The sequence below is a fragment of the Taeniopygia guttata genome, chromosome 9, assembly GCF_048771995.1.
Source record: "Taeniopygia guttata chromosome 9, bTaeGut7.mat, whole genome shotgun sequence".
In the NCBI taxonomy this organism is placed as follows: domain Eukaryota; kingdom Metazoa; phylum Chordata; class Aves; order Passeriformes; family Estrildidae; genus Taeniopygia; species Taeniopygia guttata.
This window is the reverse complement of record NC_133034.1, coordinates 25772771-25796106: the sequence shown is the minus strand read 5'-3', so window position 1 is coordinate 25796106 and position 23336 is coordinate 25772771. Positions and strand designations below refer to the sequence as shown.

Sequence of the window (23336 nt, the reverse complement as noted above, 5' to 3'; positions counted from 1 at the left end):
ATTCAGTCATCAAAAAAAACTTGTTTAAGAGATACTTTGGGTTTCTTCCTGGCCTTTTCATAAGGACTAGATTGTATTCATAGATGTCATTCTGCAGCCATGGGATAAAATATTTTTATGCAACATGGAATTTGATGTCAAGAGTTTCAGATTTGAGAGTAACACAAAATTTTAAGATTTGGCAGCACGTTTGGAGTTTCCCATGAGAGCAGCTGTCACTGGAGGGCTCTGCTCATGAATGTCCCACAGGAGCTGCTTGGTGTTGGGAGCATTGTCAGATGAATAAAGAACAAAACCATGTGGGAATTGTGCTACCATAACATCTAATGCTCATCTGCTTTTAGAAAGTGATATGAAGTATAGTCAGCTGGTTTATCCTGATGGCAAGCTAGGACACCCTGTGTCAGTGTGGAGCTTCTCTTGGGTGGGTGGGTGAGTAGGGGTCTGTGTGGTGCCAGCCTCTGCCTGCTGAAGTTGGGAGGGGTCCCAGGATGTGTACAGGGAGCAGGGCTGAAATCCAGGCTCAGCATCTCAGTCTTAGCACAGTGCTCTGGGGATGTGGGCAGCGAGAACGTGACAGAGTAGTGTATAAAGCTTCTTGGAGCTTTCAGCACTGCTGGTGTCACGCCAAGTGTGGGCTGTGTGGTAAAGCAGGGTTTCCCTGGCTCGCTGCAGTCACACTGCAGGGAGGGACAGCTCCTACAGCCACCCAGCAGGCAGAGGGGAGCTCAGAGCACAAGGCACACACAGGAAAGGAAAGGTGCCTCTGTAGTACGCCACACAGCTACAGCTCTTTGGGAGGCTGAGGGAAGGCTGCCTGTCTTCCCCATGGAACTGCTTGAATACCTTTACTTGGAGTCATGTAGTGGGGTTTGTTGTTTTAGATAATCACACTACAAAGTAGCTGAAACAGGGACAGAAGAACAAAGTTCCAATCTCAAGTTTGACTAGACGGGTATTGACAGAAGTTGTATGATAGTGGTGCAGAGATGGGGTAGTAGATCCCACTGCCAAGTGTGCTGTTTGCTTTAATTGTCCTCTTGTTACCTCTTCAGAGCTGCCTCATCTGACCTGTAGAGCGGTGTCCATGAAGGGCTGTGAGAGGACATGGAGTCTTGGGGATTTTGTGGTTCATGAACACAGACACTTCTGACAGTGTCAGATGAGTCTGATGCATGTTAATTCAAAATGGAAAGGCATACTTCCCTTGGCATGAGTTATAAATAGCTTTTATTCTGAGGATGTTTGCCACAGATAGGGTTTGAAAGAGGCTTAGAAGACAGAGATTGGAACAATTTTCTTCTGAAATGGGTATTCGGCAGTTTTGGTTTCAAGATCGGTTCAGTAGAAATAGAGGCTGTTACTCCCCCAGCTGGCAAACCTGATGTCCTCTGCTTGTAAAAGCCCAGTTCCAGTACTGACGGTTCTGTGGGAGCCCTTAAAATTAACTTCTCTGACCGGTGTCACTCTTCAGGAGCTGAGCTGTGTTTCACATCTGTGACTAGTACTGCTGAGCCATTGCCACACTCTTTGTAAAAAGCCTTGAGTGATTTTTTTTCTTAACACTTGATTTTGTTGAGTTGTGCAATTCCAGAGAGGCAAGTTTCCAGCATGACTGCAGCCCTTACATTTTCCCCGTGTTAACTCTCCTAAACGTGTCTGCACTCTGCTGATAGCTGTGTCCGTAGCTGGGAGTGTTATCAGCAGCTCTCACTGCTCGGGCTGCTGTCAGAGCCCAGAAGCCGTCTGTGTCAGGCCAGGGCTGGGTGGAAAATGGTACCCCTGAGCCCCAGGATGGGAGGCTGATGTGGAGGGAGGGGAGCTGGCTGCTGTGGGCTGCAGCCCCGTGTGCTCTGGGGAGAGCCACAGCTCCTCTCTGAACTGAGAAACCAGAGCCTGTGGAAGAGCAGGATGCCCCCAGGCTGCCGAAATCCTGGCTCCAGAGCTGTGTGCCTGTGGCGTGGCTTGGAAACAGACCCTGGCTATTAAGGGCTGGATTGGGCTGGATTTCCGTCACACAGGATTCTGAGAGGCAGTCTGGGATCCTGTTGGCACAGTAAATAACATCCTCACAGTGGACTGGTGGACGTCCTGCACCAGTGTGTCTGTGGAACCAGCCTGGCCCTAGCTGTGACCCACGGCTGTGTTTGTCAGCTGTCAGACAAGATCCAGGGAGAATGCACTGGGAGTCAGGAATTGGCCGCAGGTTCAGGGCTCTGGTCGCATCTCGCCCTCTGTGCCACAGGCTGCAGAGGCAGTGCTGGGCCAGGAGCTCCTTACCTGGGAGGTGGACTCAAGTGAGTGCAGAGGACAAGTATTAAAACTGGATTTTTTTTATTCATTGCTTTATAAAAACAGTTTGGAAGACATAATGCTAGTGGTAAGAATCCAATTAATATCCTATGAATTCTTATTTCCCTCAGTGAAGAAACTGGTAAATGAGGCCAGGAATCAAAGCAGTTGATTTAGTGTTTGTTCTAATGCATTTTTATGGTTGTCATAAGCCCAGTATGAGAAGGTATAAACTGAAGGAGCGGTGTTTCTTGTGAGTCACAACTGTACTGGGCAGCTGGGTAGGGTGAGGGGTGGGAGGGACGTGGGACACCCCCCTATGAGTGTATACTGGATTTGTGACTCAAAGCTTCAGCCTTCCAGTGACAGCATGATCCAGGAGTCCTGCGGGATCTACCTGAGTGATCCAATAACACTCACAGAGTTTTCTCCTTGTATTTACAGTGCGTCTGGTGCAAGTGTTGTTGCCATTGACAACAAAATAGAACAGGCAATGGTAAGTAAAATATAAGTTGTTATTTCTAATAGGATTTATGTGGTTCATCACTGAATTTAAGTTCCCTGCTGTATTGTGTTTCTGTGAGGCTGTGATAATTCTCCAGGTGGATCAGACTGAGAGCATCAATTGAAAAAAGGATTTTCTGTGTCATCTGTGAATGAACACAAACCTTTACTGCTTCTACTGTTGTCCCAGAAATGTTTTTCAGTTAATTTTCTTACAAATTGCTGTGAACAAGGTGATTGAACTTGAAGAAGTGCTGAAAATAGAGTGCATATTTCATCTGTTACTCTAGCCAAGTTCGTTACTAGTTTTTCTGAAGGGTCAGGTATGCCATCCTTAACACACTGCTCAGCTGAATTTTTGCTTCTGATGATGTAAAAACTTTCTTGTTGATTTGGTCCTCACACACCTCAGTGACTGGGCCTGTGTACCACAGACCCATACCCCCAGGTCACAGCATCAGAGCTCGTGCTTTCCTTCTGAGGAGCTGGGGCATCATTCTTCTCCTTGGCTTCCATGTAACTGGAATGACTGGAGTGCTGGAGACAGAGCTTTTCATATCGGGCCCACTTCACGTAAGGGCTGGGTTGTTTGGGCTCGAAGACTGGTTTATTCATAAATTTTTAGCAATGAGCGCTTTTTTCCCCAGGCTTACTGCAGTGAAAGCAGTAACAGTAAGTTTTGGGGCTGGGGTGAAGGAAACTCGTTCTTTGCCATGGTGTAAGTGTCCACTTGTTCTTTGCGCAGGATCTAGTGAAAAGCCATTTGATGTATGCAGTGAGAGAAGAAGTGGAAGTCCTGAAGGAACAAATAAAAGAATTAGTTGAAAGAAACTCTTTACTTGAACGAGAAAATGCACTGTTGAAATCCCTTTCCAACAACGATCAGTTATCCCAGCTGTCGAGCCAGCAGGCCGCCCCCAGCAGCACGCAGCCCGCGCAGCCCAACGTCTCCTCCGCGTGAGCCCGTCCTGTGCCACCGCCGGCTCTCGGCCCGAGCGAGCAGCCTGCTTCTCTTGTGTGTTTGGCCTTTTCAGTATTAGACAATCACCCTCCGGGGCTGCCCGAGCTGCGGCCGCAGTGCTGCTGAGGTGTCCGCGCTCCTCCTGCACGCCGGCGGCCGCGGAGGAGCCCTGCAGCCCGGGCTGGCTGGCCTGGGCTTCAGGAGGGAGGTCTGTCAGAGCTTGGGTGGCTCTCCGAGGTTCCCATTGCTCCTGGGCTGCTTCGAGCCTTGCTGTCTGCTAAGGAGCAGCAATTCCTCTTCAGAGCCACTGTTCTTTTCATATAAGTAACATTTGCCTATGTTAGTTTCATTTATTTGTTTTATTTATTACAGGGCTGCTATTTTCATAATGTACATGAACAATGTCACAGAACTTTTGAATTTTTTTTAATAAATGTCTGTATGGGTAAAATGATAGGTGGGATTGCGTTAATAGATACAATGTCTAGGCAATAATTGAACAAAGAATCCTGGCATATTTCTAACACTAATGGCAATTGACCTTTGGTATTTATTTACGGTAGTAAAGATCCAGCTTGAATGTAAATTTTGTATAGAGTGTAAGTATGAAGACCATAGTGCATCTGTACAGGTAGTCACCAGTCCTTGTGATATAATAAATAAGTGATGGGCTATTTTGATGAAGAAAACTTTGCTCATTTCTGTTTCTACTTTTTAATAGAGAGAAGGGGGGCCATGATCCCTCTGCTTTTTGACATTTCGTTTTTGGTTTGGTTTTTTGGGTGGGAATAAAAAGCTGTGAAATTGTTCAACCTACTTTGTAACCAAAGAAGCAAAGCTGTATAATTGAGTTGGTTGTTGGTTTTTTTTTTTGTTGTTTTGGTTTCTTTTTTATTTTATAATGCACATTCTTTATGTATTTTTATTTAGTGTTTTCTCATTCACAACTTTCTTTGCTGTCTCGCATGATCTGCATGACCTGTAATCTTTGAACCACTTCCGTACCTCATGTTTTTATCCAGCACTCTTAGTGTAATATGTACTAGTCTGTGAACAATGTCAATAAAGAGAAAGAACAGCTGGTGTTGGTGGAGCTAAGCTAGTGTGCTAGGCACTAGTTGTTAAAACAAATAAATGAAGTGAGCCATCTTTTGTTCATTTAAAATGGTGTTTTGAATTTCGTATGCAGAAAACGTTTTGTTACATTGCAGATTTAATGTATTTAATAAATGCAACATGCAGATTAAATGCAAGTGTATACTGAGTATTTAAATTAAAAATGTACATTTCATAAATACAGTTTCAAAAAAGACCATCATTTGTGTAAACTAATACAGTGTGTCAAATTGATGTACAAATATATATATATTTTAACACATTTTCTGAAATTAAACCAGTTTTGTTGAATTTTGTGGCTGTAGATGTTGTTGCAGTATAATTAAATTTAGTAGTTCTTTTCTGAACAAAATGGAGAAAGTGTCCGTGAGGCAATAACAGATCAATGCCAGGGTTACCACTTTTCATGTAACAGACTGGTTTCTTCCCTTCTAGGAGAAACATCTTCTGATGCTGTCAGTGGCTGCCTTAGGACTTTGGGTTTGCACTGATAACTCTAAATAAACATCTGAGCCTGCCAGTCACAAGTCACTGCTATGGATGCCTGCTTCAGTACTTGAGCCCTGAGCAGGTCTAACTCTGCTCAGGTTCATGTCTAAGGTAAAACAGGAAACATTGGAAACTGCAAGTTTTGGTGTCTTCGGATCTCAAAGAAGTGTCCATGTCCTGGAAACCGAGAAGCATCTCTTCCCGGTAAGCATCAGGTCAGCACAGTTCAAACAAACCCTGTGTTGTGTGCTCAGTAACAAGTTCTTGCTAAAGTAGCACCAAAATGATCTTTCCGTTAGGTGTGGATTGGTGTCTTTCTGCCTGCTGCACCCCTGTGCTGTGAGCACTGATGGGAGACTTTGGTGCACACAGATTAGAAAGCAAAATATTCCAGTAGCTATGTGTGTTTCCTCTCCAGTGTGATCAGTGGTTCACTCTAGCTGTACAGTGAGGATGATGCTGGTAAAGTAAGAAAAAAGGGATAAATTGGGATTTCTGGGAGGAAGAGTCCCTCAGGTGAGTAGTTGATTAAAATTTCTCAGAGGATACTCTGTACCTGTCAGTTCACTTTTGAGTGAAACAGAACAGAGACGACTTTGTGCACCTGACTCAGGTGGTTATTGTCTTTGTGCTGGGAGCAGAGGGAGCGGCCCTGCTCCCCTCGGAATGCCTGTTCCCCTGGGTGTGAGGTGTGAGGCAGGGACATCCTTCACACCGGGGGGCTGCAGAGGTGCTTTCTCTGAAAGCAAGAAGCATTTAGTAAATCTGGAAAAGATGAAACAAAGATTGAACTGATCCTGTTAAAAAGGCTTTGCTTTGCTCTGCTCCTGTCAGGTTTGCTTTGTGAGTTTGTGTTTAGTTTTCTCTTAGAGATAGGCTGTATTCCGCTCTGGACAGCAGCTTGGCTTGTGAGAGCCCTGTGAGCTGGCAGAAAGGGTCTGGGAATGCTGCGGGCTCTTCTGGAGAGGCTGCCCGAGGAAAAGGACCGGCAGCTCTCAGAGTGGGAGCGCCGTGCTGTCAGTGATGTGCGGCTGCCGATGGCAGAGAGCCTCGGTGGCAGGCGGCTGCTGTGCCGGCCCGGCTCGAGCTGCCCGGCCCGGCCCGGCCCGGCCCGGCCCGGCCCGGCCGGTGCCCCGCACGCTGGCTCTGCCCGGTGCGGAGCTGCCTGCGGGAGCCGGCTCTCCAGACCGCATGCGGCTGCTCTGACACGCGTCTTCGGCATTGCTCCATGGCTTTGGCATAAAGAGAAAGGATTCAGCTGCTGCGTTCGGGGCAGCGTGTGCTTTAGCACGGGCTGGCACGGGCTGCATCGTGGTGCCACAGAACGCTCCGAACGCAGTGAGGCTGGGCAGAGGCGGCTCCGAGTTAGGCCCGGCGTCTCAGAGAGGCCGTGACAGGAGATGCGGGGAAAAGCTACGGAAACAGTGGATGATGCGGAGGAAATGCTTACTGAGGAGAGCTTCAAGGCCGCGGCCCTGGCTCAGAGGGGAGCATGTGCAGGAAGCTGGCACAGCAGTGAGGCGGCTCCGAAGCAGGTGCCAGGTGAGGTGAGCACAGAGCGGCCCTTCCCCGGCTGCGACCGGCGCTGTGGGGCCGTGCCTGGAGCAGAGACCTTTCCCCTGCTGCGGCACAGACCCTTCCCTTCCCTTCCCTTCCCTTCCCTTCCCTTCCCTTCCCTTCCCTTCCCTTCCCTTCCCTTCCCTTCCCTTCCCTTCCCTTCCCTTCCCTTCCCTTCCCTTCCCTTCCCTTCCCTTCCCTTCCCTTCCCTTCCCTTCCCTTCCCTTCCCTTCCCTTCCCTTCCCTTCCCTTCCCTTCCCTTCCCTTCCCTTCCCTTCCCTTCCCTTCCGCCGACCCTTCCCCGCTGCGGCGGGCGGGTCCGGCAGTGGCGCAGCGGGACCTGCAGGGTCGGCGGCGGCCGCGGGGCGGCGCTGTGGGGCGGGGCGGAGCTGTCCCCGCACCGTCCCGCCCGGCGCCGTTCCCATTCCCGTTCTCGTTGCCGGTGCCGTTCCCATTCCCGTTCTCGTTGCCGGTCCCGGTCCCGGACCATCTCCGCAGCCCAGGATCCGCTTTCTCGGACCGGCTTCCCGTCGCTCGGGCTCTCGCGCCGTGCCGCCCCCCGTCCCGGGCTGCCGCCGCGGCGCCGGGGCCGCTCCCTCCCCGCAAGGCTGCCGCAGAACGCGCGGCTCCTGTCGCCGCGGCCGCCCGGCTGTGCTGCGTGTGCAGAGGGGCGGGACGCAGCGCCGGGGACGTGGCTGCGGCCCTTTGTGCAGCTCCAGCAGCTGTGAAAGGCCGGGCAGGACAGCAGGGGCCTCTCGCCTTGGGAAGCAAACCGTGTGCCCCTCCTGCAGCCAGCCTTGAGAAAGCTTCACAGGAGAAAAGAAAAAAAAAACTGAGATAGAAGTGTGTCGCAGGTGGTTAATGCCGTCACCTGACAAGCTCAGCTCCCTGAAGAACGCGGCCATCCGCGGCTGTGCGCACAGCTGTCAGCTGCCAGGACCTGGAAGTGAGAAGCTGCATCTCACCAGGGGAAATAAACGGGTATCGCTCTGGCAGGTTTCAGAAGGAAACAAGCGTGGTGTTTCACAGCTTTTGCTCTCGGATGTGCGGAGCCAGAGCACAGCTGGGGCCCGAAGGCCCCTCCAGAGGTGCCCCAGCCAGCCCAGCTCTGGCACTGCAGCTGCCCGTGACTCCTCACACAGGTGCCACTGCAGGGCACAGCACTGCACACTGCTGTGGCCAGCTTGCACCAACGCAGGAATTTACTGAACTTCAAAGAACCAACTGGTACAAGCCACCTTGAACGTTCCCACAGCCCTTGAGTGCTGCTGTGCTGGCACAGCCAATGACGCCTGCAGCCAAGCAGGAGCTGGCCAGACCCCTGCGGCCTCTGTGGCATTCCCAGGGAGCAGAGAGGTGAGAGGAAGGCAGCTGCCGAGCCCCTGTGGGGGATGGCTGGTCCCCAGAGGGAAGTGCAGTGGTGGCTGGGTGTATCGTGGCAGCCCCGGCTCAGGCCCAGCACGCAGACAGCTGAGCACGGGGCTGCCCCATGGCATGGCAGCTCCTCCCAGGGAGAAGCCAATTAATCCCTGTTTGGTGTGAGTGGTGAGTTCCAACAGCCGGCAGAGCCCTGCTTTGCCCACATCAGAGTGAACACAGCTTGTGTTTGGAAAGAACTTTATTTAAAATCAGCGATGACACAACTTCCCCGCCACAGCACACGAGCGTCCCAGCACAGGGTCCCCATGCCCTGGGCGGCCCCGGCTCACACCAGTGATTCCATAAGGAAATACAACGTGTACAGAAGATCTGCTCCTTCACGGCTAACAGGCAATTCATTTACCTCAACGCATTCTGTTTTCTGTTATTTCTAGTGTAACCAGACTTAAAATTTGTCTTCTAAGAAACCTTGAGAAAAGAAATCTTCCTTTATCAACTGCGTGCACCAGCAGAGCAATTCCCACCACCTTTGTCACCAGGCAGACAGCAGAGCCATCAGGAGTCAGGGCCATCAGCAGGGAAATATGATCAATAGCAGCATTTTCCATGTGATCTCAAATTACAGTCGTCTACAGAAGAAGGAACTGTGATCACCAGTAGGGAAGCAGTTAAATACTGAATCCATTGTTAAAAGAAATCGATTTGAAGGCAGGTTTTACCTTAAATAGGATTAAATATATATTGCAAGACACACCACACTCTGCAGGGGCTGCACATACAGAAGCAGAACTGTGGGCAGGGAGGCAGCGCGCCCCCCCCTCCACACCCAGTATTCCCACACAACATTGTCAAATTTAAAACTATCACCACTTGTTGAAAGTTGTCCAAGAAGTATTTACAGCAGGGGCACGGCCGGGAGAGGTGTGAGGAGCCGCAGGTCTGGCCACGGTGCTCCCGCAGTCCATGGAGCTGCCGCAGCGGGTCCTGCCAGAGCAGCTCCGCCCGGCCGTGCCAGTTCCTCACCACCCCAGAGCCCTACACAGAGAAGCGTTTTGCGTGGATTGGGACAAAGCTGCAGGCGGTGCCGTGGTGTGGGAACGGCGAGCACTGCCACATGCTGCAGTGGGCCCGCCCTGCCCTGCACACACGGAGGATGCGGGGAGGCTCCTCGGGAACATGCTGCAGAGTCGGGCTCCAGCCTCTACAGGAATCCTGGCTTCCAGCGTCAAATGGAACCGTTTCCAGCTACACAGCGAGGGTGACACTGATCTGGGACCGGTGTTTACAAGAGATGCCAGTTCCTATGGACCTACGTCGCGTATAGCTCCACGTACTACAGAGAGCAGGCAGGATCTTCAGCGAATAAGTAGGTCCACGATTGTAGATCAACAACAGACTTTTATTGCTTTATACATGTGGTGCTGTTCAAGGCACTGTGGCACGGGCTAGAAAACTCGGAATGACTGGTGAAGGGAGCTGGAATGCGACACGGCCGGTGCCGCGGCCGGGCCGGCGGGCCATGGCCAGCCCGGCCCTCACATGCCCATCCGGATGCTCTGGATGATCTGGAAGATGGCTGCAAGAGAGCGGAGAGCGGAGCGCTCGCGGCAGCGCCGGCAGCGGGCCCCGCGGCCCCGAGCGCCCCGGAGCGCGGAGCGGCAGGGCCGGGGCAGAACCGGGGCAGAACCGGGGCAGAGCCGGGCCCGGAGCGGCACAGAACCGGGTCCGAACCGGGCCGGCAGCCGCCGCCGGGCCCTGCCGCCCGCGCGAGCGGCTCACCTGATCCGCAGACCACGAAGATGAAGAGCGCCAACAGCCAGGGCCCGACCGACGCCTTCTCCTCCGGGGCCGTTCTCTGCGAGCACAGCAACGCCGTCAGCGCGGCCCGGCCCGGCCCCGCCGCCCCCGCCCGCCCGCCCGCCCGCCCGGCCCGGCCCCGCGCACCGAGGTCTTGGCGACGTTGCCGCGCTGGGTGATGTTCTTGCTGTGCTTCTCGTTGGCCATGCGGATGCGCTGCTTGGCCACCATGTCCGCGCTCGGCCCGGTCCGGCCCGGCCGCCGCTGCCGCGTCAGCACCGCGCGCGCGCCGCCCGCCGGGAGCGCGCCGGGCGCGGCCCCGCCCCCGCGGACGTGGCGCGCGCTGCGGCCGCCGCGCCGCCGCCGGAACCGGAACCGGAACCGGAGCCGGAACCGGAACCGCCGCTCCGCCCGCGCCGCAAGATGGCGCCGCCCACGCCGCTGCTCGCAGGTGCGTCGGGCCCGGGCGGCGTCGGGGCCGGTGCGCGGGGGGCGGCAGCGGAGTTGGGCTGGGCTGGCCCCGAGCCTCTCCGGTGCCGGTCGGCGTCCGCCGCGCGTCCTCTCCCCAGCGTGGGCTGCCGCGGCGTGGCCAAGCCGGGCCCCGGTCGCGGAGTTCTTGACGGTGAAATGGCCAAGTCTGGCGCAGGTCCGGGCTCGGCGGGCCCGTGCTCAGGGGCAGCCCCGAGCAGCCGCCCCGCCGGGCCTCCCCCGCGGCTCTCGGGGCCTGCCCTGCCGCGGGTCCGCGCTCCGGCCGCGGGTGATTTCCTGGCGGGACACCCGGGCCGCGTTCGGGGGCTGGGCCGGCGCGGGGACAGCAGCCGCCGGCAGCCCGCGGGTCTGTGCAGCCCTGCTCGAGAGCCGCTCTCCTGCTCGGTGTGTGAGTGCTTGAACTGTCCCTGGCATAAGGGATGTGCCCGGCTCTGTCCCTGACATTAGGTGTGTGCCCGGCTCTGTCCCTGGCATAAGGCGTGTGCCCGGCTCTGTCCCTGGCATAAGGGATGTGCACTTTCCGTTCCCATATTTGTAAGCTCTAAGCACGAACCTGTTTCCCTCGCTCGGGGCTGGGGACTGCAGTTGTTCGGGGTACATTTTGGGCTGCTCGCTGCCTCTGTTGTAAGTTGGGATCCTGGTGGGGAGCATGAGGGGAGAGCTGAGAGAACGCGTTCCAGGCGGGGCTGCACAGCTCAGGGGTCACACTTCAGGTGTGTTGAAATGCTCCTTAGGGTCTCTCAGGGCTGTGGAGTGCACGACCCCTGCAGAGTTGTATCTGGGCACGAGCAGAGCCATTCCTGTGTGAGGCTGTGCCCTGGCTGTGGGTGCCTGCCCTGGGGCACAGCCCTGCAGAGCCCTGGCAGTCCCGGCTCTGCCCCGCACCGTCCTTACAGCAAGTGTGGCAGGCAGTGTGCATGGCTCAGGGCTCACAAGTCAGGAAATCATCTGCTTCGGGCAATTTCCTGCATTTGAAAGGCGCCGTTTGTTTCCTCTTGCAGTGCGAGGGTCCGAGGGGCTGTACATGGTGAATGGGCCCCCCAGCTTCACTGAGAGCGCGGCGTTCCAAAGGTACTGCTGCCACTAAAGAAATCGTGTTCTGAGATTAGACTCTGGAACTGAAAAGTGGGTGCTGTAAGCGAGTTCAGAACAGGGGTGGTTTGGAAGGCTTTGCATTGCTGAGCTCTGCCTGCCAGCTGGCAGTCCCTGAGCAGGTAGCAGGGACTGCTCTGTGGCACAAGGCTCCTCAGGGGCTCAGCAGGAAAGCTGTTGTGTTTGTTTTTGTTAGGAAAACCTTACCTACGGCATACTGGGTACTCACATGCATTTCTTATTTCTTTAGGGATTCTGGAAAAAATTGCAAAGCTGTTGCTTTCAGCAAGGACGGCTCCCTCTTTGCCTGGTGCAATGGAGAAAAGTGGGTGCATTTTGTTATCTTAATGTTTAGGTTGTATGAAATGAGGGGAATCAGTCATGCCTCATTTACTCTTGTCAGTGTAAAGGCAATTGCTGTTAATGCAAGTGTTGGCATGTACACTTTAAATGGAGTTTATCAGATGAAATATTTCATGATCTTTGCCTATTTACAATGCACCCATTCCCATGCAGTCCAGATATGCTTTCTTGGTTTGGTTGTTTTTTTATTCATGGCTCCCAGTGCCTGGTCTCTGGGACTAATCTGTTAGCAGAGTCTATAATAATGAGTCCATACACCTTGTGAACATCACAAGCTTCCTTTTTTATAGATCAGGTGCATTATAGAGTTCTCTCTCTTATTTAGAGAACTATTTGTACGTGTTGCAGACAAAAATATGTGTTATGTTTTGACCAGCAGTCACTTTTCTTGGTTTCTATCATGCTTGGGTGTCTGGTTTTAAAATGTACTCTTGGAAAAAATTAGTAAGAACAAGAGGGGGAGTGGGGAAAGCTCTTCAAATTTAGTTACATTGGCCAAATTTGGGGCAGATCTAGAAGAGTCAAATTTATTGAAATAGTATCTTTTGGTTCCAGAGTCAATGTTGTTAATGTCACCAGAGCTGAGTTACTGCATTCCTTTGATCTCCCAAAGACAGTTTGCCTTGAATTCTCGCCAAAGAATAATGTTCTGGCCACGTGGCAGGGCTATGCAAGTGAGTATTGTACCAGCTGGGGAAGCTTTGTGCCAGCTGGGAGGCTTTGTGCAGGTCTTAATCCATGCCTGTGGCCTGTGCAGTGCGTTTGTTGGCTAGATGAGCAGTGCAGAAAGGTGCAGAAGGTTCTGTGGGCAGGAGGGAGGGATGCCATTGTCAGAGCAGAGAGCAGAGAGCAGTGAGCCGTGCTCACTGGTACTGTCAGTCAGTCTCGGTTCCTAAGCCTTGGGAAGTGGTGCAGTGTGCCCTGAAGGCAGCATGTGTCCTTGGGTGGGCAGGGTACGTGGTATGCTGTCCTGGAGCAGTTGTGTCCTGCCCTGGGGCCCGTTCTGGATTGTTCTCCCTGAGCTTTATCCCCTCCTCTGCCTCCCCGGGGGGGTTGAGTTGCTGGGTCTGAGAGCTGCAGTCCTGTCCGAGCACAGACAGTGGGAATGCTGCCCTGGGAGGGAAGAGCTGGACAAGGCTAGGCCTTGGGAGCTGGCCAGGCTGTGGAGACTGGGAGCAGGGACAGGGTGTAGGATAAGAGAAGGCAGAACAAGCTGTCAGCTGTAAAGCGCTGACAGCAGCAGGCAGGCTGCACTAGCCAGGGTAAAGAGGAAGTGCAGACAGTTTAAAAGCAGCAGAGCCATTTTGCATGGCTTGCAGAGAGCTGTGGCTGCCATGGAGTGGACAAAATCACCTCATTCCTGTGAGAGCAAAACATTGGAGTGGACAACCTGCCTCCATGGTTTGCTGTGAGGATGGTTTTTGGTTTGGATTAAAAAGCTGTGCAGGTGTTGGTTGCAGCCTTGCAGTGGGGAGTAGAAGCCAGGAGTTGCATGCTTGCAAGAAGTTCATGCAGAACCATGATGTGGGATGTTGAGGTGAAGCAGATTGAAGCCTCAAATACCACTATGTTTTTTTGCAGCTGCTAAGGACGGCACAGCAGGGGTGCCCAACCTGCAGCTCCATGATCTGAGAACTGGAAAATGCTTAAAGTCTTTTGTGCAGAAAAAGATGCAGAACTGGTAAATAAGCCTTCCAGATGCTAATTGTTTACAAAGTGGGTTTCAAAGTCTGATCCAGGTAAATGGAGCTGTTAGTTGGCTTTCAAAGCAGTTGCCTGCTGCAAACTGAAAGCCAGAGTCTGTGCCTCTGAGTGTCTGTGTGTAGTTCATTGTAAATTCACTCTCACTTTGCACCACAGAGGAAAGCTGAGCAGACAATAACTAAGTCCACTGGTATATTTTTGCTATGCAGATGTCATTTATCCACATTAAATGTATCATGTTTGAACTTACCGGGTTCACAGTACAGGGGAAAGACAGTCCTGGAGTGCTAATGACGAGCATCATTTTGTGTTTCTGACTTCTCCCTTAATGTACAGGTGTCCTTGCTGGGCAGATGATGAAAGCATTTGTGCCAGAAATGTGAACAATGAAGTGCACTTCTTCGAAAACAACAACTTCAGTATGTGACTATTTCTCTGCATTTCATTGCTTCTGTAAATGCTGCTTCTTTTGAGGGGTAGTTTTTGTTTTCAGGTTTTTCTTTGTTTCTTCATTTGCTTGCCTTTTATTTTAAATACTGCCTACATTCTATTTCAGTTTGGAGTTCAGAATCATTATGCTTTAATGAAGTGTATTTACACTTTCTTATTTATCTTTTCACTGACTGACATGATCTGAAATGCATCTGATCCTCAATTTAAAAGGCCTCATTCTATATTGTTACTCATTTAATGAGATCCAGGAAGTTGTTTTGTAGAAAATGTGATCTAGGATTACTTCCTTGGGTTGTACATATTCTGTCAATAAACTGCTAAAAATGACTCATAAAAAAATTGGTGGCAAAAAGGAAATAGTGAAGAATGAAGATTTTTACCACGGAGATTTACTGTTGGTGGTAGAATATCTGGAGTCAATAGATGTTGAAAAGGGAACGGGGAAGAAAAAAACAGAAAGATAAAAATTAATTAGAACAAAAATGTAGAGGAACTAAACAAAACTGAAGGGAGAACAACAACATGTGGTTTTAGTTTTGCATTCTTTGTTTTGTTTTAAGGCTGATAAAAGAATTAGGGCTACAAGAGATTGAGTTTCCTGAGAACTAGCCCTGCTGACATTAACCAAGCTGTGGGAAGCATGGAATGTCAGCCTCAGCAGGACCTGCTGGCAGTGCACATTCCTGGCTGCAGTGGAGCTGTGGGGTGATGCTGTTTGTGGGAAGGGGCAGTGCTGGGCCCTGAGCAGGCCTGTTGGGAAGAGTTATCCCATGGAGTTGAGAGGGGAGAGCCCCTGTCTCTGTGTGGGGACACCCGAATGTGACTGAAGCCAGCATGGATAAGGCAAAGAAAATCTGCTTCAAACACCAGCTGCGTTCACCTTGGCTTCAGAGGCTGCCTTTGCTTTTTGAATTTCCAAACACTAAGTGCTGTGTTTCAGGCACAGGCTTGATTCAAGTTGACTTTGTAGGTGAAATGGGAAAATAATGGTTGTTTGCCAGAAAAAGAGATCCTTTGTGATTGTCTTTACTGGTCTGTGTTACCCAGGATACAGCCCTGTAGAAGGATGTGGTTAGGACATCCAGGTACCGTGGTTTGTCATTAACATCAGATATCTGTGGCCTTTTTCTTGGCAGATACCATTGCAAACAAGCTGCATTTGCAGAAGGTCAGTGATTTCGTGTTGTCCCCAGGAGCACAGCCAACCAAGGTACTTCTGATCCAGCCTCCAATCTTATTTTTGGTTTTCTTAAAAAAGCCCCACTGTGATTTTAGTACAATGTGCTGGTAGTAACTATGCTCTGTGCTAGCAAGGCTTTAACCTGCAGTGAAATCTCGTGGCTGTTTCAGGTTGCTGTTTATGTCCCAGGCAGCAAAGGTGCTCCATCCTTTGTCAGGCTCTACCAGTACCCCAACTTTGGAGGCCCTCAGTCAGCACTAGCCAACAAAAGCTTCTTTAAAGCTGACAAGGTGACAATGCTGTGGAACAAAAAAGGTATAGCAGCTGTGTACTGAGACTTTTCTATTGTGCTCATTTTGGATTTAATTACTTAGTTTACTGTGTGGGGTTTGTGTTTAGTTTGCATATGTTGATAAATCCTGAGGGCAGCCATTAATGCTTTGCTGAGGTGCATTTCTGCACATCCTGGAGTACTCATCATTTACCCTGTGACTTTCATAATTTTTTGTGTTGTACTTGAAAATATTCTATACGTGCTGGCTATTTTTTCAGTTGAATGACAAATTCCTATATAATTTCGCATTCTGTGTCAATAATATAATTGGATTGTAAACATAACAACAGTTCATGTCATGATATGATCTTGATCTGTAGAATTATCTGTATGCATACATACATACATACATAAAAACTGGGGTGAGATGACAGGCCTCTGTGCTTTGTTGTTAATTAGCAATGAGCGGTTTCAGAATGATTTTGTACAAATCATTTTACTTCAACCCACATAGTAAGGAAGGTGTTACATACATGTAGAAACCATGCTTGGGGACTGTGAGAGACAGCAAAGATTGTTGTGTCAAGACATTTCGGGGTGCATGTGTCTGGGGGAAGGGGCAGGTTGGGCCTTGCCCTGATGAGACAGTGCCCTGCTCTGCACCCCCCACAGCTTTGGATAACAGATGTGCATACAGAGTATGTTGAAGGAATGTTTCAGTCAAGGGTTGATCAGAATGTTTGGTTTCTGCAGTAGTTTAATTTTTTTCATTTTTAATTAAAAAAAAAATTAAAATTTAAAAGTTTAATTTTTTAGCTACAAAGGATGTTCACTTGCTTGTGATCTAACAGTGAATGCATAGACTGAGCTGATGTTTTCCACCTGAGAATGGAAGGCTTCAGTGCTTTTGTGTTAGCATTTAGGAAAAACCCAGTTCAAAAGAGAATGACACCAGCCCTGCCCCACAAGCAGGCAGTGGGAACTCCTAGCGGAGCTGGCTTTGCTTTGTCTGGTGCTGCGGTGTCCAGCAGCTGTGCTGCACTGACTGTGTCTGTTCCCAGCCACGGCCGTGCTGGTGGTTGCCAGCACCGAGGTGGACAAGAGCGGCGCCTCGTACTACGGCGAGCAGACCCTGCACTACGTGGCGGCCAGCGGGGAGAGCGCCGTGGTGCAGCTGCGTGAGTACCCCGTGCTGCCCTGGACTGATCCTTACAGCAAAGCCCTGCACACAAAAAGTCCTTCACCTTCTTCTGCTTTGGCTTTTTACCTCTGCAGGAAGGTGTTGCTTTTTTCTGGGTTGGTGTGGGGTTTTCTTCAGTAGCTGAATTTTCTTACTTCGGGTAGGCTTACCATCTTAACGTCAGTGGCAGAGAGCAAATGCTTCCAGTTAAGACATGGTGATAGTTTGTTTGGGAAGGTGTTCAGGTACACAGGGAGGGAACTATGCTCGTTTGCTGAGAAAACACCTGGACAGTGGAGCCAGGCTGATGTCAGAGAATCCATGACAGGCAGGAATGTGTGTCACCAAGCAGAATAGTCCTACGTGCACTTTAACACATGCAAGATACTGCCCTCAATGAGCCAAGGCAGAATGAGAGTGAAATGTTTTGAAGTCTGTTGGAAAACAAAAATCCTTTATCTTGTATTGTAACATTGAAAGTATTTTAAGACATAAAAATGACATACTGGGGAGCAGCAGATGAATGTGTTTAACTCCAGTGACTAGCTTGAACTGGAAATCTATGTCTTAACTTCCCCTGTGGGGTGCTTTTTCCTGCTGTCAAGCTCTTGCCATTGTGTGCAAACATCTGGCCTGTTTGGGATTGTAGAGGGCGGTTTGTTGGGAGCACTGGGGATGGGGTGACCTGGACTGCCTTTGCTGGAGGCACTGTGAATGTAACTTCCATAGCAGTGCTGACTGGGAAAATTTCCAGTTTGCCTTCTGCTACAAAGCTGCTGGACGAGTACTGTGCCCCATTTCCCCTTGATAGTAACTCCACTGGGGAAGGAGAATTTGGGTTATGACTCAGTATATAGAATCTGTTTGGGAGCAGTTTTCCAGCTTAACAGCACTACTTGTTTAACTACATACTTACTAAAATGTTCCTTATTTCTGCTGCATCTGTATTTAACAGGAAGTCTTTTCATTTAGTTTAGCTATTCCTTTTCAAGGAAAAGCCCAAACTGATAAAAACAAGTGGTGGGCACTTGGACTGAGAGGTGCCTCATTCCCTGTGGAGTTAGATCTTTTTTGAAGTGCAGTTTTGAAGCTTTTCTCACTATGGCATTTGCAGAGGGCTTTTCATTTTTGACTCAGATGTGGTGCTGCTGCAGGCTCTGGCAGAGCTCTGAAGCCTGCATGGACCTGCCCTCATCTCTCCAGCTGCTCTTGTCACCAAATGTCATTTTCTGTCACCTAAGCTGTGTTGGGTTGATGTTACTGAAAGGGTTTCAAAGGGGAGCACACACAGTGTGATTATACATCCTTGTTTCTAAAGATGAGACTTCAGAGTGACAACAGGCATGGACCATTTAACTCAGTTTGGACATTTTGGGTCAACTCTGGATTTAAGGATTCATTAATGCACTTGTCATTTATATGAACTATGAGTAAATATACCCAGATGATGAAAAGTTATAATGTGGTTTGTATTTACCTCTGGGTATTTCACCCGAGTTTTCTTCACTAATTCATTATTCTTCAGTATCTGCTAATCTTCCAGCCCTCAGAATAACTTCTAACAGTAGCAAGTTTTGATCATTACATGTAAAGTCATTTTTGTGTGCTCACTCACATTAAAATCTGACTTAAAAAATATTGTGCATGGGCATGGTCCAAAGATAACTCAGGTCACTATTGCTTACCTCTACAAAGCTGAACTACACAATATTTCTTAGATTAAAAGAAGAGAAACTATTATCCAGCTGGTAGAAAACTCCTGTTTTCACAGGTTTCCAGTGGGACAATTTGAGAAGGTCCTGAGGTCATACTTGACGAAAAAAAAAAATGGAATTTTTTTACATGTCAAGCTGTGCTTACTCTTAAAGTGTTGGTGCTGGCCCTACAGAGGTAATTTGGAATTACTGCAGTTATTGTTGCAAATTGTAACTAAAGTTATCAGAAGATACAAGGTTGTTTTCCCCTCTGTTGTTAGCAGAATTCATTTTCACTGTCAATAGTTAGAATACAGCATTTTAGCAAAGCATGAAGAGTCACTGTGGATTTTATTTTGGCTTGCTCTGAAAAAACGCAATCTCCCAACAGCTGCATGTTTTTCATTTTCCTTTAGCAAAAAATGGCCCTATTTACGATGTTGCCTGGAGCCCCAATTCTGTTGAGTTCTGCGCTGTGTATGGTTTCATGCCTGCCAAAGCCACGGTTTTTAACCTGAAATGTGACCCTGTGTTTGATTTTGGCACTGGGCCTCGCAACGCTGCCTACTATAGCCCCCACGGACACATCCTGGTGCTGGCAGGGTTCGGGAACCTCAGGGGACAGATGGAAGTGTGGGACGTTAAAAACTACAAACTCATTTCCAAGCCGGTGGCCTCAGACTCCACGTACTTCGCGTGGTGTCCCGACGGGGAGCACATCGTGACGGCCACGTGCGCTCCGCGGCTGCGCGTCGGCAACGGCTACAAGATCTGGCACTACACGGGCTCGGTGCTGCACGCCTACGAGGTGCCGGCGGACGAGGAGATGTGGCAGGTGTTCTGGCAGCCCTTCCTGGACGGGGTGTTCCCGGAGAGAGCCGTGCGCTACCAGGCGGTTCCCAGCCAGCTGCCGCGTGCCGAGCCCCAGCCTGCGCAGGCGTACAGACCTCCTGCCCTGCGGAACCGGCCCGCCACCAGCTCCAAGCTTGTGAGTAGCAGAGTCTGGGGAGCTGGCTGCTGCTCTCGTGTCTCTCTGGGGCTTGGCTTCACCTTGTGGGCGGTTTTGAGGAGGAGCGTCAGAAGAGTAACCATGTTGGCAGCACTGGGGGGTTCGCAGGGGTTTTGGTGACCTTCTCTGCCACTTTGCTCACAGATTGCAAGAATGTATGCTAGAAAGCGCTCATCTCTTTGGGCCAAAAACTGTCCTTTCACAAAGCGTTTACAAACTCTTGTAATGCTCTCTGCAATGTGCACTGAAACACTAGACTCCAAGTGTGGCTTGTGGTGAAATTGAGTGCTCTGGTTAGGACAGAAGCCTCTGATCTGGGTGACTTGACTTGGCCAGTTCTGAACCCAGCCAGCCTGGGGCTTGAGTGGCCTCCCAACAGCCATTTTTTCTTCGGTTTTTTTGTTTTTTGTTTTTTGTTTTTTTTTTTAATAAGGTAAATGTACTTTTTAGAAAGAGATTGGATTATTAGCAAGTCAGCTGCAGCTTAAACACATTACCGTACAGTGATCTGCTTGTATAATTAGTTTCTTTCTGCGGGTTTCCAAAGTAGGCTAAGTAGCAACTAATTCCATGTAACAGCTCTACCCTTAGTGCTTGAGTCCCAGAGGACTTTGACTTTGAGCCTGGTGCTTTTGCAGGAGACTCAGCCTGTGAGCAGTCTGTTAGCCATGCTGAGGGCTGCTGTCACAAACCATCCCTGGGCAGAGGGAGTAGGGAAAAGAGACAGTCAGTAAAATAATTCTGCTTACTTATATGGGCAAAAAGTCTTGTCAATTCATTAAAAAAATACAGTGCCACCATTGAGAGTTATCTTAAAAACATTGAACAGCCCCCTGTCTCAGGCCCCACTGCCTCCCAGGAACTCCCCATCTCCCCTGCCAGCACTCAGCCTTCCTCTCTGCTCATCAGAAGTTTGAGTTAGAAAGCTGTCAGCAACAGCAAAATGCCATGCTTCAGTCGTTTTGTGCTAGGTTATTACTCTTGGATTTTATTTCCTTCCTGAGATAGAAAACATAATTTTGTTTTCTTACTGGAAATCTATGAAATCATTAGGGCACACAGGGTAGTCCCATGCAAACTTGAGTGGATGAGTTTGAACCCTTTTTACCCTTCTTGGGCTGTTCCAGGGATTGCATACTTTTCCCCCCCACCTCCCTTCTTTCTTTTTTCTTTCTGGTTCATCTTTGCATATGATGTTGTCTTAGGTAGATTTTGGGGTTTCTGTGCCAACATGGACTATGGGGTTTTAACCATTTTGCATATCCTGCAGCATGAGGATGAGCCACCCCAGAATATGAAACCCCAGCTGGGAGGCTGTGATAAGCCACTGTCTAAAACAGCTCTCAAAAATCAGAGGAAACACGAAGCAAAGAAAGCAGCTAAACAGGTACTGCAAAAGTCATTCTTATGAGGATCATGTTAATTAGTTAATTAATTAATTAGCTTCCCCAAAGGGCAGTGGTCAGTCTTGGAGCAGTGGCTTGTGCACCGCATGTGTGGCAGTGTGGGAAGGGCAGCAGGGAATAGCAGGTACAGAGGGGTGATTCAAAGGGAGCAGCTTTGCTGAGCTGCTGCAAATGTTAGCCAAAATCGGCGTGGAGACAAAGTGATTCTGACTCCTCACATGCTGCAGAATGCCTTTTGGTTTTAGGTAGGAGGTAAGAACAGGTGGGTGCTTTGTGTTCCCAGCAGGTCAAGGCTGAGGTGTGTTTTTAGGGCAGACCAGAGACAGCCTGTCTGTCACTTCTGGACTTACTTTTCGTTTTCTAGGTAGATAAAAGTCAGCGTTTGGTATTAGCCTTCCAATTTCTACAAACCTCTGAAGCAGTAGTTTCTTTAAATGCTATTTAAAAAATTTTCTAGCACTGGTTTTGAACCCTTTCTTTTGCTTCAGAGACAATGACCCAGTCTGCTTTGTAAAATATTTGTGTATGTGTTTGTCATATCACCCTTAAACTGATGTTTCCCTGTGCTATGTGTGGTTGGGATCTTGAGGAAGTAGAAATTAAACAAGAAACAGCATGTGAGCTGTTCCAGATAAGCTTTTGTCCATGGAAGGCAGATCAATGGATAATGCAGTACCTCTGAGCAAGTCATGCTCAGATTTTGGAATACACCAGCTGGGGAAAGAAGGAATATTAAATGGATCCTCTGAAGTGAGTAAAGATGTTTTTATTCTCTTTGTAATCAAAGGTGTTTTCTAGATTGTGTTTATGTGTCTACAGGAGGCCAAAGCTGATGCACACCAAGGCCCTGCCCAGATCAAAACCCCACAGAATGCCCTACAGAACACTATTCCAGCCATGACCACGGGAGATCCTGAAGTGGACAAGAAGATAAAGAATTTGAAAAAGGTGTGAGGAGATTCTTTTTCTAACAGACAGTATTTCTCCAAGGGCTGGTCTGTCGTGACCTAGTGCAAGTGTAAGGTGAGATGGGTTCAGGAGGATCAGGAACCTTCACAGGAATGTCCCAAATCTGTACCCACCTCCCTTTGCCTTGTCAGCCTGTGCAGCAGGGGAGGCCATCGTGTGCCAGGGTTCCTGGAGGCCCATCAGAGGTGGCAGAACAGGGAGGAGTTTTTAAGGCTGACCCCCAGGCTCTGGCCAGGAGTGCTGTGGAGATGCAGCCCGTCCCCAGCTGAGGGTCAGGGTGCACTGGCAGGTGTTGGTGCTCAGGCAGGAGCTCTGTGCCTGCTGTGGGTGTTGGGACCTGTATCTGCCAAGGGCACAGTGCCCTGTGGTTTGCCTTGTGGCATTAGTGCACAGTTTACTTCTAGTCTTGAGAATTTTTGCATTAAATAATTCCAGAATAGAAATTGTTAAGTTCTGGTTAGAGAATCCTTCCCATTTCTCTTGGCTGCCTCCTGCTGCTCATAGTCTCTGGATTAACTTTCCAGGCTTTTTGAGGAAAATGTGTGGGGAAGAGGGATGGTGGTGGAGTAATTTCCAATTTTGGATCTAGCCCTTCAGTGAGACAATGCCTGGTGTTTGTTTCAGAGATGAAGTACTGCTGCTCCTAGGTTCTGTTCTTGAAAGAACTGTTCTTGAAATAAATGTGTGTTAGGGGTGGGAAATTCTGGGTGAAGCATCTGGAGATGCTTAAGACATTGTGATTTCCATAGAGACCTGCCTCCAGACACATCAGACACATCAGCAACTTCTAGGACTTTTTTTCTGTTCTTGTTTCACCAGTATTTTTTGTTTGTTTGTTTGTTTTCAGAAACTAAAGGCAATTGAGCAGTTAAAAGAACAGGCAGCTGCTGGCAAACAGCTGGAGAAGAATCAGGTATGATTGACATCTGTGCAGTTTATTCCAGGTTTATTTTATAATAAGCTACATCTATGACATTTTCTGCTCTAGGTGGAGAAGATTCAGAAAGAAGCTGCTCTCCTTAAGGAACTGGAAGACCTAGAACTGGGTGTTTAAATCTTCCTCGAGCAACAGTTTGGTGCTAACACAAAGTTCATGCACAATAGTTTGTTAAACATGTCAGCAAACGACTAAGGTTGCAAAAGTCCACAGATTTGCTGCTCATTTGCCTTTAAAAAAGAGTTTTCCTAAAGATGTGTGCACATGAAGCTGTAAGGAAGTGATGAGTATCCATCAGCCAATTGTGCTGTTCCAAGGAGAAATGTCCTCCTTTTCTGAGAACATCCTGTGTAAAGCAGAGTGTTTTCCCTTATTCGCGGGGGAGAGGGAAGGCGATAAAGACCCGTGAGAGCTGTACTGTATTAAAGGAGGTGCGCTGTCTGTGCGGTGCCGGCTGCAGAGAACTTTATTAATAAAGAGATTTACGGAC

At 49.5% G+C, this 23336-nt stretch overlaps 3 protein-coding genes and 1 long non-coding RNA gene across 13 annotated transcripts in view; 2 read left to right on the top strand and 2 right to left on the bottom strand.

Annotated features, from left to right (window-relative positions):
- TSC22D2 (TSC22 domain family member 2) overlaps positions 1-5164 on the top strand; it is a 23257-nt gene extending 18093 nt beyond the window's left edge. For 2 of the 3 annotated variants that reach the window (XM_072933674.1, XM_030280359.4), the window contains 2 exons: positions 2737-2788; positions 3542-5164. In XM_072933674.1, coding sequence (XP_072789775.1) covers positions 2737-2788; positions 3542-3757 — 268 coding nt within the window. In that variant the 3' untranslated portion in view covers positions 3758-5164. The remainder of the gene's footprint in view (positions 1-2736; positions 2789-3541) is intronic. The other variant, XM_030280361.4, reaches the window with a different exon arrangement.
- On the bottom strand, positions 4620-7093 carry LOC115496387 (uncharacterized). Of its 2 annotated transcripts, none has more exons than XR_012057499.1 (2): positions 6813-7093; positions 4620-6594 (listed from the first exon to the last, which is right to left on the bottom strand). It is a non-coding gene; the product is annotated as an uncharacterized lncRNA (long non-coding RNA). The 2 variants fall into 2 exon arrangements; XR_005981421.2 differs by having other exon boundaries at positions 4620-6127.
- EIF2A (eukaryotic translation initiation factor 2A) lies at positions 6688-23336 on the top strand. Of its 7 annotated transcripts, none has more exons than XM_030280362.4 (14): positions 6695-6904; positions 11587-11656; positions 11928-12002; positions 12596-12714; positions 13622-13721; positions 14081-14163; positions 15334-15407; positions 15548-15692; positions 16713-16829; positions 18942-19513; positions 20805-20921; positions 21760-21888; positions 22757-22822; positions 22898-23336. In XM_030280362.4, the coding sequence occupies exons 1-14, from the start codon at positions 6763-6765 to the stop codon at positions 22961-22963; spliced, it is 1875 nt and encodes a 624-aa protein (XP_030136222.4). In that variant the 5' UTR covers positions 6695-6762; the 3' UTR covers positions 22964-23336. The 7 variants fall into 7 exon arrangements, with proteins under 7 accessions (XP_072789777.1, XP_030136222.4, XP_072789779.1 ...); XM_030280363.4 differs by lacking the exon at positions 6695-6904 and adding an exon at positions 10416-10547; XM_030280364.4 differs by lacking the exon at positions 6695-6904 and adding an exon at positions 10632-10742.
- On the bottom strand, positions 8520-10380 carry SERP1 (stress associated endoplasmic reticulum protein 1). Its single transcript, XM_030280374.4, has 3 exons — positions 10244-10380; positions 10079-10154; positions 8520-9875 (listed from the first exon to the last, which is right to left on the bottom strand). The coding sequence occupies exons 1-3, from the start codon at positions 10325-10327 to the stop codon at positions 9835-9837; spliced, it is 201 nt and encodes a 66-aa protein (XP_030136234.1). The 5' UTR covers positions 10328-10380; the 3' UTR covers positions 8520-9834.